General features: G+C 39.9%; 2 protein-coding genes across 2 annotated transcripts; one reads left to right on the top strand and one right to left on the bottom strand.

The window, feature by feature from the left end:
• Nucleotides 1–933: 933 nt before the first annotated feature.
• Nucleotides 934–9,061, top strand: LOC111662242 (uncharacterized). Its single transcript, XM_023416038.2, has 8 exons — nucleotides 934–1,184; nucleotides 2,891–2,989; nucleotides 3,211–3,430; nucleotides 4,547–4,617; nucleotides 5,176–5,301; nucleotides 5,484–5,769; nucleotides 6,013–6,758; nucleotides 8,133–9,061. The coding sequence occupies exons 1-8, from the start codon at nucleotides 1,071–1,073 to the stop codon at nucleotides 8,397–8,399; spliced, it is 1,929 nt and encodes a 642-aa protein (XP_023271806.2). The 5' UTR covers nucleotides 934–1,070; the 3' UTR covers nucleotides 8,400–9,061.
• On the bottom strand, nucleotides 9,056–13,496 carry LOC111662236 (uncharacterized). Its single transcript, XM_023416032.2, has 3 exons — nucleotides 13,380–13,496; nucleotides 12,676–12,914; nucleotides 9,056–11,291 (listed from the first exon to the last, which is right to left on the bottom strand). Exons 2-3 carry the CDS (start codon nucleotides 12,889–12,891, stop codon nucleotides 9,414–9,416), a joined length of 2,094 nt encoding a protein of 697 aa, XP_023271800.2. The 5' UTR covers nucleotides 12,892–12,914; nucleotides 13,380–13,496; the 3' UTR covers nucleotides 9,056–9,413.
• Nucleotides 13,497–17,138: the final 3,642 nt, after the last annotated feature.

Below are 17,138 nucleotides of genomic sequence, written 5' to 3'. Positions count from 1 at the left end.
TCAACATTTCCCCAGAAACCAACCAGTACTCTAAAGCTCATTGGTTAAATGATTGGTTGATGAATTGATTAGTCGACTGAAGGAAAATTATTTGGCAACACTTTTTTTATGCATATATATCAAAACCTCATTGATTCCTAAAATATTTACTTGCTAGTTTCACAGTTCTGTGATGGTAAACTCAACATCTTTGTATTTTTGACTGTTGCTCAGAAAACTAAAGCAATTTGAACATGCTAACTAGAGCTTCAGGAAATATTGATGGACATCTTTCACTATTTTCTGATATTTCTGATATTTTTATGACAGCTTATTTAAAAGTAAAGTGTGACCCTAAATGCATTCAGTATGAGGAGGTGATTGTAAACATGTCTCCTGTTGAGAGCTGGGGTGTGGACCACAAAGTCAGAGCCCAGCTGTTTTAATTGCACAAATATTCTTTTAGCCCTGTCGGGATTCCTGACAATGTTGATGCTTTAAATTCTTATTGCATCACTGCAGTTCAGAATAACAGGAGGAGACTTTGTCATGGTAGCTGTAAATATAAACTACAAACTACAACTACTGTTGTCTTTTATTGGAAAAATAATCCATATTCTGTTAAATATTTCCCATGATCACAGATGCAATATGCTAGTCAGAAAGACCTCATCAGACATTAATTAGGCTCTTTAATTCGCTCTACTCTTTGCTTTAGCAGGAGTAACTTTTTATGAGTATCACATATTTATAACACTTTGTTCATCATCAGAAAAAAAGGAAAATATATTTACTCATATTAAAGACACTTATTTTTTAGTATTTCTGCATCTTATCATTATATTATAGTATTGTAATCAAATAGTTTACACTTTACTGAGTGGAATATCACTTTACTTATCATATGAATCTTCATTCGTGGATGTGCTTTTATTTTGAAAAACACGACCAGGAAGTAAAAGGGTAGATTCGTGTTGTGAGTGGTATGAGTTTTTGGTACGAGACAATGTTGTAGCATCAAAAGCTATTTGCTTTCATTATAAATTAATAGAACCGAAGCAGCAGTTGTAGCCGCACATTAACTCGACAACATGTCAGACTTGGAGGCGCAGGTCGGCTCCATTTTGGAGATAATGGTCAATACAACTGTCACAGAAATGACCAAAGTTACGGCTGAAAACACACACGGCTGCTCGGAGGAGAAGGTACGTTGTGCTGTTAGTAACCACAGTCAGTGTGCGCTGTGTTTTTGCTGTTTTTGTTTTTGTTTTTGTTGTTGTTGTTTCTCTGTAATGCTCCTCTGTGCGTTGACGCTCCCTCCTAGACAACCAGCTGATCATAGAAATAGAAGAGCTAGCTAGCTGCTCGAGTCAGTTATCAACGGCTGAACTCTCGTTTGCTCCCGACCGCAGGGCTGTTATGCAGAGTTTTGGCCGCATTCAGGCTAAGTTAAATTAAAGCATGTAAGTGTGGTTGGTCAAGGTACCACAATAACCCAGAAGAATCCATCTTTGGACGCCATTTTGAGTTGGACAACAGGCTCAGGCCTATCTATCTGCTGTATGTCTAGAAACGTTTGGCTACACTTTTCACTTATAGTTACCTGCCACGACCGTGATCAATCCATCAGTTCATATTTTATTTGGCCTATAACTGCAGTAATCATAAGGTGTCTAACTAAAACACCATGACAGTTCAGCTAATTATTTTTTTATGTAGTTAGTTAATATGAAAAGCCTGCAAACCTTTTCTTTTCTCCTAACACACTACAACCAAGGGTCAGAAGTAACTAAGAACATTTACTCAAGTACTTGAGGTGGGCCTACTTCTATTTTATAATGTTTTGAAGTACTTCATACTCCTACTCAGTGATGAGAAATAACTTAATACATTTGCAATGGAGTATTCTTATATTGTGGTATTGATACTTTCACTTAAGTAAATGATCTGAGTACTATTTCCACAACTGCTGCTACTCCATCACATCTTTAGAAATGAATATTATAGTTTTCACCCCAACGACAGCTGCACTTTATTTGTAGAGAATTGTCCATTTTTTTTCAATAGCCTAGTGAGTCAATTGTTTAGTTTATAAAATGTCAAAAAAATTAAAATTAAACAAGTTATAAGAGCCCAGGCCTTTAAAATTGCTTGTTTTGTTCAAGCTAAATTCTAAAGATATTTACTCTATTAAAGCTGAAAAGTGAATCATTCAACAGAAAAATAGCCAGCAAGTATTTTGATAATTGATACATTTTTTTGTCAAATTTTAAGCAAAAACAGTGAAAAAAGAATACTAATATTTTCATATTTCAGTCTCAGAAGAGAAATTTTGCTTTTATATAACCGTAAACTGAATATTTGGGGGTTGGGGGGGATTTCTGCACTTTAGGTTGAGCAAAACAAGTCATTTGAAGAAATTGCCTTCAACTCAGCAACATTTTTTGACCCCCACAGGGACAATTAGTGCAGTTGTTAATAGATAGATAGATAAATACTTTTATGGGGTATAACAATGGTCTCTTATTCATCATCATACAGTGACTTACATAAATATATATCATTTTTTAATTCGTTAAAACAATTAAAAATGTACCTTCTATGACATATAGTATAATGAGATACAAGATAAAATAATAAAAGTCCTAATTGGTCCCATAGTGAGAAGACATTATTAGTATAATCTTAATATTGTACCATATCATTCTGATCATTTCATTATATTCTTCTGTATTATAGCACGAGTAAGCTCTGGCCCTTTTTATGAGTGTTGTACTGTATTGGTACGAAATAAGTTGATTGTTTCAAGTTTGAAAATTCTTTAAATACCCAGACTCTGCCTATTGATAAGACTTGATAAGTATTCACCTGTCCATCAGCCTCTAACAGTGCTCTGTGTTGTTCCCGTCAGGTGATCCAGTTCAGTGTCTTCATGACGTCTCTGGCTCGAGAAACTGTGGAGAAGATCTGCCAGCTCTTCCATGAATGTTCTGCTCTGCTGCGGTTAGAAGTACGTCACCTGACTGCATTGATTTGTTTGTCTGCAGAAGCCTGTTGCAGTTATCTTTGGAAAATCAATGTCAGTTTTTCTGATTACAGTCTTATCTGCCTGTCATTATATCATAATGACCATATTACAGCATGTGATGATGTTGAAGTATTTACAAACACATCAAATCCTGAATTTATGTTGAATTCCGTTTAAAAAGCTGTCTTGTTTTTGTTCTGTAGGTGTCGCAGGGTGTGGCAGAGATTGACGACCTGAGGAGGAGGCTGGAGATGGCAGAGACGGAGCTGAAGCTGGTGTTGGGCGGCAGCAGAGGGCAGAAGGAAGCGGAGGAGCTTACAGAGGGAGGCAGTGGACAGAAGGAGGACAGGAGGCCTCCAACCAACGGAGCAGAGGAAGACTCAGTCCAGATCAGCCACCGCTCAGGGAGGAAGAGTCGCAGAGGTGATGAGTGTGTCCGTTCACTGTGTTGTTTTTCTCAACTAAAAATCAGGTGTGTTGCCTGTAATATATTATGACAAATGCTCATATTAAACACATCACATTTTTAATTACAAAAATGGACAGAAACATTTTGTGTTTTTATCATTTCTGTTGGAAGATAATCAGAGAATAAGCTACAAATTGTTGCAAACGTAAAGAATAGTGAGTATATTTTGTATTTGTCAGAACGCAAACTTCAGGATGTAAGGTTAAAACAAAAGTTGGACATTTTCATATCTGTCCATTTATTATAAAATTAAAGCCAGCAGCTAATTAGCTTAGCTTAGCAGAAAGACTGGAAACAGAGGTAAACAGTTAGCCTGGCTCTGTCCAAAGGTAACAAAATCGTCCTCTGAAGCGCACTCATTAAAATGTTATATCTCATTTGGTTAAAACTGTAGTGTCAACAAAAAAGTGCAAAAATTACAATTAGCTATTTCACAAGTGGTTGCGTGCCAGACTTAAGTTTTTGAGCAGTTGCCATGCAACCGGCGGAGACTCCAGGTCGTGTCTATATAAGACGGAGAATTGATGTTTTTGCATTTCGGTTTTTGCGTTTTTTACAAAATATGGAGCTATTACTTTAACTTGAGTGAACAAGTACTTACTTTGATGCCACTAAACAATTTATATCATCCACCTCTATAGTAATAATAAGACATGTTTTCTTTCTGTCATTATCGTATGCTTTTATTTACTTTTGTAGGACAGGATAGGAATTATATGTTTAATCAACACTCAACAAAGACAGACAACAACTTCAAGCTCATCTGACGTTGACGGTGGTCAGCCTTTGTCAGAGATTTTCTATTGTCCATGTTTTCCTCAGTTTGAGTCTTTTAAAGTCTCAGTTTGCTGAGTAGCAGAGTAACAAAACTGGCTATAAATCTGCAATGGCCATGTATGTTAGGACATTGTTTTCCTTCTTTACCACTGTGTAAAAGAGGCTACACTGATGTTATAAAAACAGGTTCACGTCTTCTGTCTTTGCTCTGTCTGCTTCCTATTTGGACTGATCAAACAGAAATTGCCAGAAAAGCACTAATAAATAACTCCTTGAATTTTTCATTTTTCCAGTTGTGGCCAGTGGTGATGCTGGGGTGAAAAGGTCACCTATAATCCATCTGTGGAAAGGCAGAACTTATGAGGTAAATCCCTGTCTTGTCTCACACGGATGTTCATCCTCTGTTGAGGCTGAACTGGGTGTTTTACTGGTTTCTCTTTCCCACTTCCTGTTATTTCCCTCACTTAACACTGGTTTATAACAGACGGTGAATCAGATTGGATTGATTCAGTATCAGTGTCAAAGAATGATATTTGTTTGTATAAAATTTCTTGTTTCAGTGTAAACATATTGCCAAAAGTATGTGGACACCCAAACACCTCACCCATTTGTGACTGCTGCTATAACAGCCTCATTCATCTGAGAAGGCATTCCACAATAGTTCAGTACATGGCTAGGGAGGTTTGCTCCCAGTCCAAATGTGTTTCCCAGTCAGCCAAACTGGGAATCACAAAGTTGGGAGCAGAGTATCGTCTCTAAAATACCAGTGTATTGGAATTATGGGGCCTGAACAGAACCATGAGAAACAACAGTAGGTCAAAAGGATGCAACATTATTATTTTTATTATTTTATATAATTTTTATTTTTAGTTATTTAAATTCTTACATCTGTCCACATCTGTTTATTCTGTCTTTCTCTCAGGACAGTGTGCAGCCAGTTATAATAAAGGAGGAGGGACTGGAAGTGTTCGCTGACCAGGTGTCCTCTGAGTCTGGTCAGTGCAGAGACGAAATAGGCCACGACGATGATGACGACCCAGACTACCAGGTGGATTTTATCAATGCCTCGATACTTTGTGTAATGTGTCTTTTTATAAAATAATTTTACTGCTCCTGCCTTCTAGCCAGACTATTGTATGGAATAAACATCAACCCACCATGACCAAAAACGAGAAAATTAAAAGTGAGTTAAAGGAAATGAATTAACAAACTGTAATTTTTTTCTGTTAGTTGGAGCCGGAAGATCTAGATGATGGTGAAGCAGGATACACCTCCAGACCTAAACGTGTAGTAAAGTCCAAGTCCACACGAGGCCGAGCAAAGAAAGAGGGTCAGAGCCAGAGCCAGCAGCCTCTGAGCTGCAGACACTGCAGGAAAACCTTCACCAAGCTGCTGCAGCTCAAAGCCCACCAGGCCGTCCATGGGGCGAGCACTGAGAAGCCCTTCCACTGCTCCCAGTGTGGCCGAGGGTTTTCATTCCAGCGCAGCCTCAACGCACACATGCTACTTCATACAGGTTAGTGTTCAGCTTTATGTGAGATAAACCATCTGACCTGACATCTTATCAGCATATGAAGCTGTCATGGTGATCGTGTTGTTGTGACTCAACCACTAAGTGAAATAAGTTATTATTAAAAAAAAGCTAAACCTGCAGAACGCTGTGATAATTCTTCACTCATAAAAACGCTTATTAAGGCAGATTTAAAAAGCATATAACCTTTGATGCCTGGAGTTACAATACTCATTTTCCCATGTACAGGTGAGAGGCCACACACCTGTGATGTGTGTGGGAAGGGTTTCACCTTGAAGCAGCTTCTGCGGAACCACCAGCGCCTCCACGCTGAGGTCCGTCCATTTCGCTGTGACCAGTGCGGGAAGAGCTTCTACCGAGCGCACGGCCTGAAGATGCACCAGATGGTCCACACCGGGGAGCGGGCCTTTAACTGCCAGTACTGTAACAAAAGCTTCACAATACAAGGTAACCTGCAGCGCCACCTGCGCATACACACCGGGGAGAAACCCTTCAGGTGCGAGACTTGTGGCAAAAGCTTCAACCAGGCCGACACTCTGAAAGGCCATCAGCGGATACACACAGGTGAGCGTCCCTTTAGCTGCGAGACCTGTGGCAAGTGTTTCATCCAGAAGAGTGCCTTGAAGATGCATCAGAAGACCTCTCACTCAGGCGAGAACTCACTGGCCTGCGTGGCGTGCGGCACTACGGTGGCCTGTGTCGACTCGCTGCGCAAACACCTCCAGACACATGCGGCAACTATCCCGTGCACATGCGTGCTCTGCGGCCGACGGCTCAGCTCCATCACTGACCTGCGCTCGCACCAGCAGCACCACACAGTGGACAGACCTCACAGCTGCGGGCTCTGCGGGAAGAGCTTCAAGTCGTCCAGTTACCTGAAGATTCACCTGAAGACACACAGCGGGGAGAGGCCGTTCTCCTGCGACATCTGTGGTCGCATGTTTACACAGCACAGCAGCCTCAAATCACATCAGGTAGGTTTACACTGACTATCGTTTTCATAATAGAGAGGTTCAACAAAATTGTCTTGTGAGGAGAAAAAATACACCCCCTTCCCTGTCCTTTGCTGTTGGCATGAGAACAAAAATATGTTGCTTGTCTGTAACAACATCCATGTTTGAGCAGCTCAAAAGTTCTAAGTGAGACTTCCCAAAAAAGAGCATTAGTCAGTCAAAGACCTTGTATAAGACCGTCAGCTTAGTAGCTGGTGAAGTGAAATCCAGACGCAAATGTTATATATGTACAAATAAAATAAAATGTTAAAATAATATGTTGACATATATGTCTATCCCATACAAATATGCATGTTTATGTATGTATGCTTATAGACATATGTTACATAAATATATATCCATCCTAAAGCCTGTCAGTATATTTTTATATTATATACAGTAGGGTCCAAAAGTCTGAGATAACTTTCCCAGAATGTGAAGAAAGGCATGTTTAAAAGTAACATTTAACTATATGGTCACAACACCAGTATAAACTTCATCAGAGATGTTTTAAATATTTTCATATATACAAATTTCACTATGGGTATTTCATGTATGTTATAAACCTATATGTAGATATGTGATAACAATATAAGTGAAATTTATGTCAACATCACTCTTGATATAGGGACATATATGTCATGTATTAGATTTCTGTATGTGAAACCGTATCAGCCCCAGCAGATACATTTAGCTTTTTAACCAATTTGGTTAAAAAGCTGAAATGTAATTAGTTTGATCGAAGCTTCTCAGGTGTTATAGATGTCTGACAAGAGAACACCTGTTTTAGCCAGGTACAGTGAATGAAGTTCTCGAACTGCCGCAGTGATGTAAAAGACTATGTTCAGTACAACCTGGCATTGATGTTGTATGTGGTTACAGATGCAAGAAAGCCCACTTCCTGTTGATGTGACACTGGTTGTGTAAATTAGAGACAAAAAACGCTCTAAAGGGGCGTCGTGTAGCGTAGTGGTTTAAGCAGGCGCCCCATGTGTAGAGGCTACAGTCCTCGCTGCAGTCGGCCCCGGTTCGAATCCCGCATCGGACGGCCGTTCACTGCATGTCTTTCCCCTCTCTCTCTGCCTCCCCGTTTCCTGTCACTCTCCACTGTGCTGTCCATTAAAGGCATAAAAGCCCAAAAAAAAATTCTTTAAAAAAAAAAAAAAAAAAAAACGCTCTAAAATTGGCCCTTTTTATACTTTTAACTTAGTTAATTTTTTAAATAGGCAACAGACTCCCTTCTTTTTAGGGCCAGCTGCACCTTCTGCAGCAGTATGTTGCGGTTGACCATTTCAGGTACTTTGGAAAGATGTGGTATAAATCTTTCCGCTTTTCTTTCTGCCTTCTCCTCTGAAGGTGGTCCACACGGGAGAGAAACCGTTCAGCTGCGACACATGCGGGAAGTGTTTCAGCAACACGGGCAACCTGAACAGACACCAGCGTATCCACACCGGGGAGAAGCCATTCAGCTGCGACACGTGCGGACGCAGCTTCAACCAGGGCAACAGCCTGAAGGCCCACCAGCAGATACACACTGGGGAGAAACAGTTTATGTGTGACAAGTGTGGGAAGAGTTTCTCCTACCTGAGGAACCTGAAGGACCACAAGTGTTTCTACGTCTGAAGCTAAACTAAAAGATGTCTGCCCTGGTGGCAGAGCAGATGGTCTAAGTTTCCTTGTGCCTGCTGAGAAATACAGGGATGGATGGGGGAAATAAAGCAATGAGTGTGCAGTGAAATAGTCAAAGGTTTAGGAACTTTAAGTGAGTAGCCTTTTGTCTTTTTAAATTGAAGGAATTTCCCTGGTACAGACTTTCAGTGAATGAAACAGGTAAAACAGCTTGAACAGGATACCAGAAAAACATTTAAGACCAGAAGGAGTACTCATAACGTGATTGAAATTTAGCAGGATTTTACTGGCAGCTGTTAGATTCTAACTGATCTATAAAAGACAATGAAAGGGTGACTGGTTGATTTTATTGAATTCAGTTTTTTTTTCAGTATTTTAAACCATCTTATTTAAATTGGAGGTCAGATAGTAGTTTAAGCATCGTGAAGAGTACTTTCCTGCCTTTTTTTCCAAACATCGTTTCAGATTATAAATAATTTACTGAAAATACAACTGTGAGTTTTTGGAAATAACGTTGCCTTGTGTGCATTAGAAGAACTGATATACTGAAACAGTTATTTTGTAAAAATGTTTCATCAGTAACTTTCCTGTGGAGTGTGTATTTGTTATATCTCAGCTGTGAGACTGAGTCAAATGGATAAACACTGAAATTTAAATCTTTTTTCTTTTATTGACTTGTGTAAGAAGCTTCAAGAGTTTAAAATCTCTGTCTTTTTTACTGGTGTATCATCAATCAAAATCAAAGGCACACACAAGCACACTCAACAATTCAGTCTTCTCCCTTGTCGTCAAGCAAAACAAAACAAACAAATCCCTTGTCAGCACATTTGTGTAATTTTTCCTTCAGTTAATCTAATCTAAGACACGTTATGAATGCATCTGTTGATATTCAAATTTACAGTGTATTCAGATTAGGGTGCAAATACATGAAAACCAAGAGCAGACATGAAAAGCAAAGAAAGAAAGGGAAAAAAAAGGCTACAGAGGATAAAACCACTACAAAGGATGTCATGATCGGCTGACTGCTATGAGAAAAGTCGTGAGCAGATATAGTGCTTTCAGAGGAAACAAAGCTGATGAGCTGCTTGCAGTATTTGCAGTGCAATAATCTTGTAACATGGGTGGAAGCATTGCTGGGTGTGAGAGCGTATCCTCAGTAAGGGGTGATACAGTCGATGAAGAGTAGAAGAAGCAGGTTGGCCGATCTCCTAGCTTGTCTCTGTGCTTGTTGACCCAGCAGCTGATGTAGAGAACACGTGCACAGGTGCAGTCCCAGACATTACCTGACAGACAGATAGAATTAAGCTTTCTCAAAGGCTCCAAGGTCCCATTCTCCACTGCTCTGAGCTGGTTGGACTTCAGACTCAATCTGTGGAGGTTTTTCAGTCCTTGAAAGACGTCACGCTGCAGGTGATCCAGCTTGTTTCCCTCCAAGTTTAGTTCTCTTAGCTTTGAAAGCCGGGCAAAGAGCTGAGGGTGTAAACTGACCAGGCTGTTGTTCATCAGATGAAGCCTGCGGAGGTTGTGGAGGAGATGGAAGGTGTTGAAAGGGATGTCATGGAGCTGATTGAAGCTCAACCTGAGCTCTTTAAGGTGGGTTAGCCTGACAAGGTCATCATGAGACAGCTCTGAGAGGCAGTTGTTGTCCAGATCCAGTGTTGTGAGATTTGCTAGATTCATGAACAGGCTTGTAGGAAGTTTGCCTATATTGTTTCCATTGAGTTTTAACTCCTTTAAGCCGACAAGGTCTCTGAAGTGGTCTGAGTGTAAAGAGGAGAGGTGGTTATGAGAGAGCCTCAGCGAATGTACCCTCACTAAACCTTGGAAGAATGAGGGATGTAGAGAGCTAATGTGGTTGTCATTGAGGTCTATCTCTCTGAGGTCACTTGTCCTGTGGAGAAGTCCATTGGGAAGGTGCCTCAGAGCGTTGTGATCCAAGTACAGGTTCTGTAGAGACTTGAGCTTGGTGAACAGAGCAGGATGGAGCTCCAGGATGTGGTTGTTCGACAGCTGTAACTCGTTGAGTCTGGACAGAGCATCAAATACCCCATCTGGAAGGGCAGAGATCTGATTGCTGTTCAGCTGCAGCTGTCGCAGTTTGGTCAAGTTACTGAATATGTCCAGAGGAAGAGACGTCAGTCTGTTCCTGTACAAATCAAGTAACTCAAGTTTGATCAGGTCACTGAAGACTTTTGAGGGAAGAGAATCTATGAGGTTGGCACTGAGGTCCAGCTCACTCAGCATGGTCAGACCTCTCAGTGATCCCTCAGAAACAGTGGTCAGTTTATTTTTGCTCAAATCCAGATGATCCAACAGGCCGAGTGAAGAGAAGCAGTCGTCTGGAAGATTGATGATGCTGTTCATCTGTAGATTCAGAAACTTGAGCCTCTTTACATCGCTCAGTGCCTCAGATGGAACAGTGACCAGCTGGTTACCACTCAGGTCAAGGTGTTTGAGACTTATCGCTCCACTAAAACTGGCCTCATCCACCCTCATGATTCTGTTATTTGAAAGAACAAGTCTATCTAATGCTGTGGAGTTTGTAAAAACACCCCCCTCTATCTCTGTTATAACATTATGGCTGAAGTAGAGGTCAGCAAGGGCGAAGGCCCCTTCCAGTCCACCAACCTGTAACCTGCTGATCTTGTTAAAATTCAGAAACAGTATCTTCAGGTTAACTAATCCACCAAGGAATCCGATTGGTATATATTCAAGCAGGTTCTCACTCAGGTCTAGTAATTGGAGAGCAGTGCAGTTTGGGAACTGACCAGCATGTAGAGACCTCAGGCCATTGTCACGTAGGAAGAGCTTGGACAGCTTCGTCATATTGGGCCAAGGGTTGAGGGATAGGAAGACATTCAGCTGATTCTTAGTCAGGTCCAAGATCTACAGGACATCAGGAAGAAGAGTAGACTGGTGAAAAGTCTTTAATGTTTAATTGCGTAGAAATACCATAGAAGAAATCTTGATAATATAAGTGTCTTAGAAGACCAGGTAGGCATTAGGGTCACTGCACACTAAAAATTTAGTTTTGAAAAGCTGCAGCAATTAAGCAATGATAATGGAATTCTTTTATGGTCACTCTAAAAGATTAAAGTAATAGATAAACATCTAGAGAAATATGCTTATTGGCTTCAAGGTAGCGAGTTAGATAAGATGATCAATACTAGTCTCACTACCTTAGCTTAGCACAAAGACTGGAAACAGGGAAACCGCTAGCCTGGATCAGTCCAGTGGAAACAAAGGTTGTGCCTGAAATACTCATTCATTCAGGCCTCCCTTCTCAGTTGGTTTGGTTAGTGACCATTGGTTGTACAGTACTTTCCACAATGCATTATGGGATATGGGATGAGTCCACCATCTGGGGTAATATAATTCTAACTACACATTTGGAGAGCACTACAAAGTGGCGAACTCACTATATAGTGGAATATATAGGGAGTGGTGAGCGATTTCAGACACAGCCAAAATCTACCTTCTACTCCACTAATTAACATGTTATATCTGGTTTGTTTACTCTGTATGTTCGCCACTTTACACGGTCTAATTGGCCAGACTAATTCTTTGCTGCCCAAGAAATATTTGGGCAAGCTCTTAATTGTTTTGTATTTTTTACATAGCCTCACCTACTTGCATATTTATACTTGTTCAGAAAGTATTCAGAGCCCTTCACTTTTTGCACACTCAACTGGGTTGTAGATTTAATATTAATTGGATAAAACTGCCATTTTCAGTGTACATTCATTAACCCATCGGGACAAAGTGAAAACATTTATAAATGTATAAAAATCAAGCAAGCAGTAGGGTCTATTTACTGAAAAGAGCTGTCTGCTGCTGCATGAAACAGGGATGATAAATCTTTGTGGGTTTGTCACTGTGCTAACCCCCTTCACGTTACAGGTTGTCATTTGATTCGTTTCTGATAAGAAATGTCACTTAGTATGTGAAAATGTTTACTGTACTGTAAATCATATACTTAAATTCCATTGCCTTGAGTTTTTAGACTGAAAATCTTTCAGGCAGCCAGTTGTTCCCATTCGCTATAGTATAAGACTTAAACTTGAAAGATGCCATTATTTAACATTTATGCTTTATATAATAATGGCCGGATAAAATATGCTGCAGGAAACTCCCTGCAGAGAGACATTCAAACACATTTACAATTTAACTTGGGACTTTCTTAATGCGTGACGAATAAGCCGATCTTTTTCTACTTTTCTTTTTTTTCCCGAAAGTGTCACACACAAAGTAGCTGTATGTTAGTTTCTACCTGCAGCTTCTCCAGCCCACGGCGGGGTATTTCCTGTATCTTGTTGTATGAGATGTACAGCTGCTCTGAGCCCTCTGGCAGCTCAGGGATCTGGTCCAGTCCTTTCTGCTGACATGTAACGGAAGTCAGGTTGTACAGACATTGGCAGGTTGGGGGGCAGAGGTCTGATGCCCACACCAAGAGGCTCAGGGAGGCCAGAGTTAACGCTGCCAGCATGGCTGACGACAGCAGAAAAAAACCTGGAGAATGGAAGAAATTAAACAGTGCAATATTGTCAATTCAAAAGGGTTTTATACAGCCAAATAATAATTAATTGTAGGTCAATTCAAATATTATTTTCAAGTTGACTTTGGTTTTGGAGAACAAGATCTGAAAGAGAAATAAGTACATTTTATGGTGGTTTTGCTTTTTTCTTGATCAACGATTTGCTGATTTGTGAAGACACAAAGAAAGGTTAACATTTTTACAACACACTGACTGATGATCACTAGTTATTCAAGAAGTTCCTTTTGTATTGTACAAAGTATCAATCTCTACATTTTAAAGGACACTACTTATTTATATATAAATTATATAACATAAATATATAGTATGAATTTCAATCGAAATAGCTCCAAGATTTATATTTTTAGGTGTGTTCAAAAGTGTGAAAGCGTTTTTACTCTTGCTATGTCAGACCTTTGAAATTTGTAATTAAGACTTACCACTGACGAGAGGACAATGAAGTCAGGTTTAGTTGAAGGATGGTTTTGCTGAAAACTGAGTCTGCAGACTGTCTTTGCTGCTCTTTGAGCTCCATTTAGAGGAAGGCGTGGTTACCAAATGAGCTCTCTTAGAACAACTGCAAAAACAGGAGATGGTTGTTAGGTCAAACCAATGTGGTTATAGACCCACGTCTCTAACGAGAGCATCACACAACTGCTTAGAGCAGCAGAGAGATGGATCCATTTCCAGACAACTTCCTCTTATAGAAAAAGTGGGCTTATAATATTAAAATAATGATGAACTACCAAATGGCTGAAACAATTAACTATTTATTAAAAAAAAGTTTGCCAATGTATTTGCTGTCATTTGACTAATTGATCTACTGATCATCTCAGCTCTACATAACACTGATATCAGTTTTACTTCACTAACTCAATGCATACAATGAACAAATAGTAGGTGAGTGACTAAGACTAAAGGCAAGACAGTTTAATCAATAACCTTTATTCAGGCTGCAACTTATTATTATTTTCATGGTTGATTAATGTATGTATGTATGTATGTATGCATTAATGAAAATATCCATCACAATTTCCCATTCCCACTTCAAATTGCTTGTTTTGTTTTGTGTCCAACCAACGCTCCACAACTTATAATATTCAGTTTATTAGCGCATGGGAACCTGGGACTATAGTCAATATATGTTTTATTTTTTTAATTAATGGATTATCAAAATATCATCATCTAAATTCTCAATCTAAAACACCTCACCTTCCTTTTAAAGCTTAACACTTCTAAAGCAAAAAATGTATCAATGGCCTCATGCAAACCTTCATCTCTTCTGTTCACAACTCTCTTCACACACTCAAACATTATCACTGTTACAAAATGTACCAAAAGCTACTAAAAAGCGCTGGTGAATGTTTGATTATATTGAGTTTTATCAATGCTGCAAACATTGGGAAGAATTTTAGGAAAATGTTCCATAATTCCTGGGGGGCTAATAATTTTGGTCACAACTGTATTTCCATTGTTGATTAAGCTTCAAATACAAAAATAATCTCTGTAAACGTGCTGCATGCCTGCAGCCTGGAGAAATGACGTGGTTGTAAATGTATTCATGTGCATTCATGTATGGAGTGGATCAATATGTGGACGGTGGTGTCGCACAAAATGGAGCATGATTGAGCCCATTAGAGAAGAAGGGCAATAACAGGACAGGGTTCCTGCTCACATGGTGCACATGGTTTCATGGCAAAAACCTATAATGTTTCTCTGGGAGATTAAATTTGTGACTCCAGCTGATTTAGCCTTGCTAATAGCAGGACCTAAGGGTGGCTATGTTCCTCAGTCTGGCTGTCAATCAATCTGTCCTGGCAACTGCTGACCAGATAATCTAAAATTTGGTGTGAATCACAGCTAAACATTTGGCAACCCCTGATCTTTCCACCATCACCAACATCAGACCAATATTTGCACATAATCATGCACAAGGAATATCAAAAATATATTGGCAGATTCCCATAAAATTTACTGAACACATTCATGTTCCTCAGAGGATGAGGCAAACTCTTTACACTTCAGCTGTGTCACTTGACATCTCATTAGGCCTCATCACCTTTCGTTGCAAGGAAACTTACTGAGCACATTTTATCCTTAAGATGATAAAACAAAAGTAGTCTAACCAAGCCAAAACAGTGGCCTATCAGAGCGCACGCAGGTGCTGCTCTCCTATGGGTTCATACACCTGCCTATGAAACATGAAGAGGTCTGTCACTGACCTCATTTAAAGATGAGAGGGCTCCCCCTACTGTCTGTCTCTGGTAGTACCACTGGTTCAACAGGTTAGGTTACATTTACCAATTTGAAAATTGGTCCTCCTATCTGCTCCCTCAACCATTTAGAGCAGAGGTCACTAATAGGCGGACCGGATCCAGACACCGTCCTATCTGGACCCGCAAGTAAAATATAGTCTAAATTATTGAGAATTATTACATTTTGGGGTTTTTATAATATATTAGTACTGAAGGTGTGTTCAAGTAATACTTGCACAGTATTTCTATTTTCGACTGTGTCATAAATTTCAATTCAATACTTAAATACTCAAATTGCCGGCAGGACTGGCAGCTGGTCTTGGTGATGACGTATGACGCTGGTTGCCACGGAGAGCCTATATATTCTAGAAAGTCGTTCCTAGTCCAACATTTCACTCTAAGACACGGGAAATTCAAAACTTTCACTCAACGATTTCTGGAAAAGCCAAGAAATAATCAACGAAGAAAAGGATCCACGCTGACCGCAGTTGACCTCTGTCACTGCTTTATCATGGAAAATGTGAGAATATAGGTAGTTTAAGAAAAACTTAAATTACTTTTTTTGCAAGCCGTTTTATTCAACGCCTCAACGGCCCTGAGGCTTTGAATGTTCAAGAAAGCCTGAGAGTGACTTTCATGCAGGGTCACGTTTGTTCAGGAACATAATGTCAAATATTAAAGTCTTTGGCTTAAATAACTGAAATGTAAAGACAGAAGAAAGCCACAGTACAAATACTCCAGTATTATTGTATAGTATTATTTCTCCTATGTGAACTTTGCTAATTCCTGATTCTCCTGTGTCTCAGGTCTCCAGAGCCAGACCACATATCTTGTTGTCTGCCCAGCTGCCTGCTTCATCCTCCACTCTCCATTCATAAGCCTTCATTTGTTCCCCTCCTCATCCCAACCAACCCCTCCCTGACCTCAAGTTCCTGGATCATCTCCTCCACGCCACATCCTGTTACACCACGCCATAAGCCCTTCATTCCTGTCCCAGTTCATCGTCACCAGACCACCCTCACTCTTCAGCCCTCCAGCGGCTCCCTGTGAACCAGCTCGCCAGCTCCAGCCACAATTCCCCACACCTCCCCCTTTCTCTTAAGTCAGTTTTCATATTAAATCTAGTTACAAACCTGCATTTGCATTCAGTGTCTGAGACACAGAACAGAATACCTGAGACTAGTTTTACAAATGCAGCTTAGTCTTTCTTGAGATTTTTTTTTTTTGTTGGCATTTTGCATTTATCTGACAGTTACAATGTGACAGGACATGATTTGATTCCCCAGCTGGGAATCAAACCCCAGATGTTAAAGATATGTAGAACGCATCCTTCCCATCAGACCTCTGTGGTGCCCCAAAAAATATGTGACTTGGTCTTAAGTCATATTGACCACATACAAGGACCATGAGGCTTTTCAGTCAGAGGGTGCTATCCAGTAAAACTATGGTGCAGGTAAAAATGTTAATATAGATAACATTAGGTTCAGTAGGGTGATGTGTTAAAGTATGCGTTCCCCCTCATTATATGACAGAAGCAATGCTTTGTTTAGCTTGTATGAAGTCATTTATAGATAAAATTAACTTGACATGTAATCCAATACAGTGTGATAATGATTTTATTGCCTGGTCTAAATTTGGACTTTATGTTGCCAAATCGATCCAGTGCTATAAGAGTGACATTTACAGTATGATCTTTGAAACTGGACGGTCAACTCTTGCTCTTACTACTTCACCAATAGATGGCAGTCTATTCTACTTTTTGGATGTCCCCATATGCGGTGTAGCGCTATTTGTTTAACTACAGGAGCGCATCTAAGTTTCTAAATTTATAAGGTTATGTAACCCAGCCCCAGCCTGGGACACCTCTGGAAAACATGATGTTTCCCAAACCCCGATTTGACTATTTCATGCGAACAGATCTTATCCTACTTTAACAAGATAATT

This window comes from Seriola lalandi, unplaced genomic scaffold, assembly GCF_002814215.2.
Source record: "Seriola lalandi dorsalis isolate HSWRI2012SDOR001 ecotype SW California unplaced genomic scaffold, Sedor1 jcf7180002054560, whole genome shotgun sequence".
Taxonomy (NCBI): Eukaryota; Metazoa; Chordata; class Actinopteri; order Carangiformes; family Carangidae; genus Seriola; species Seriola lalandi.
This window is presented reverse-complemented; position numbering and strand designations above follow the sequence as displayed.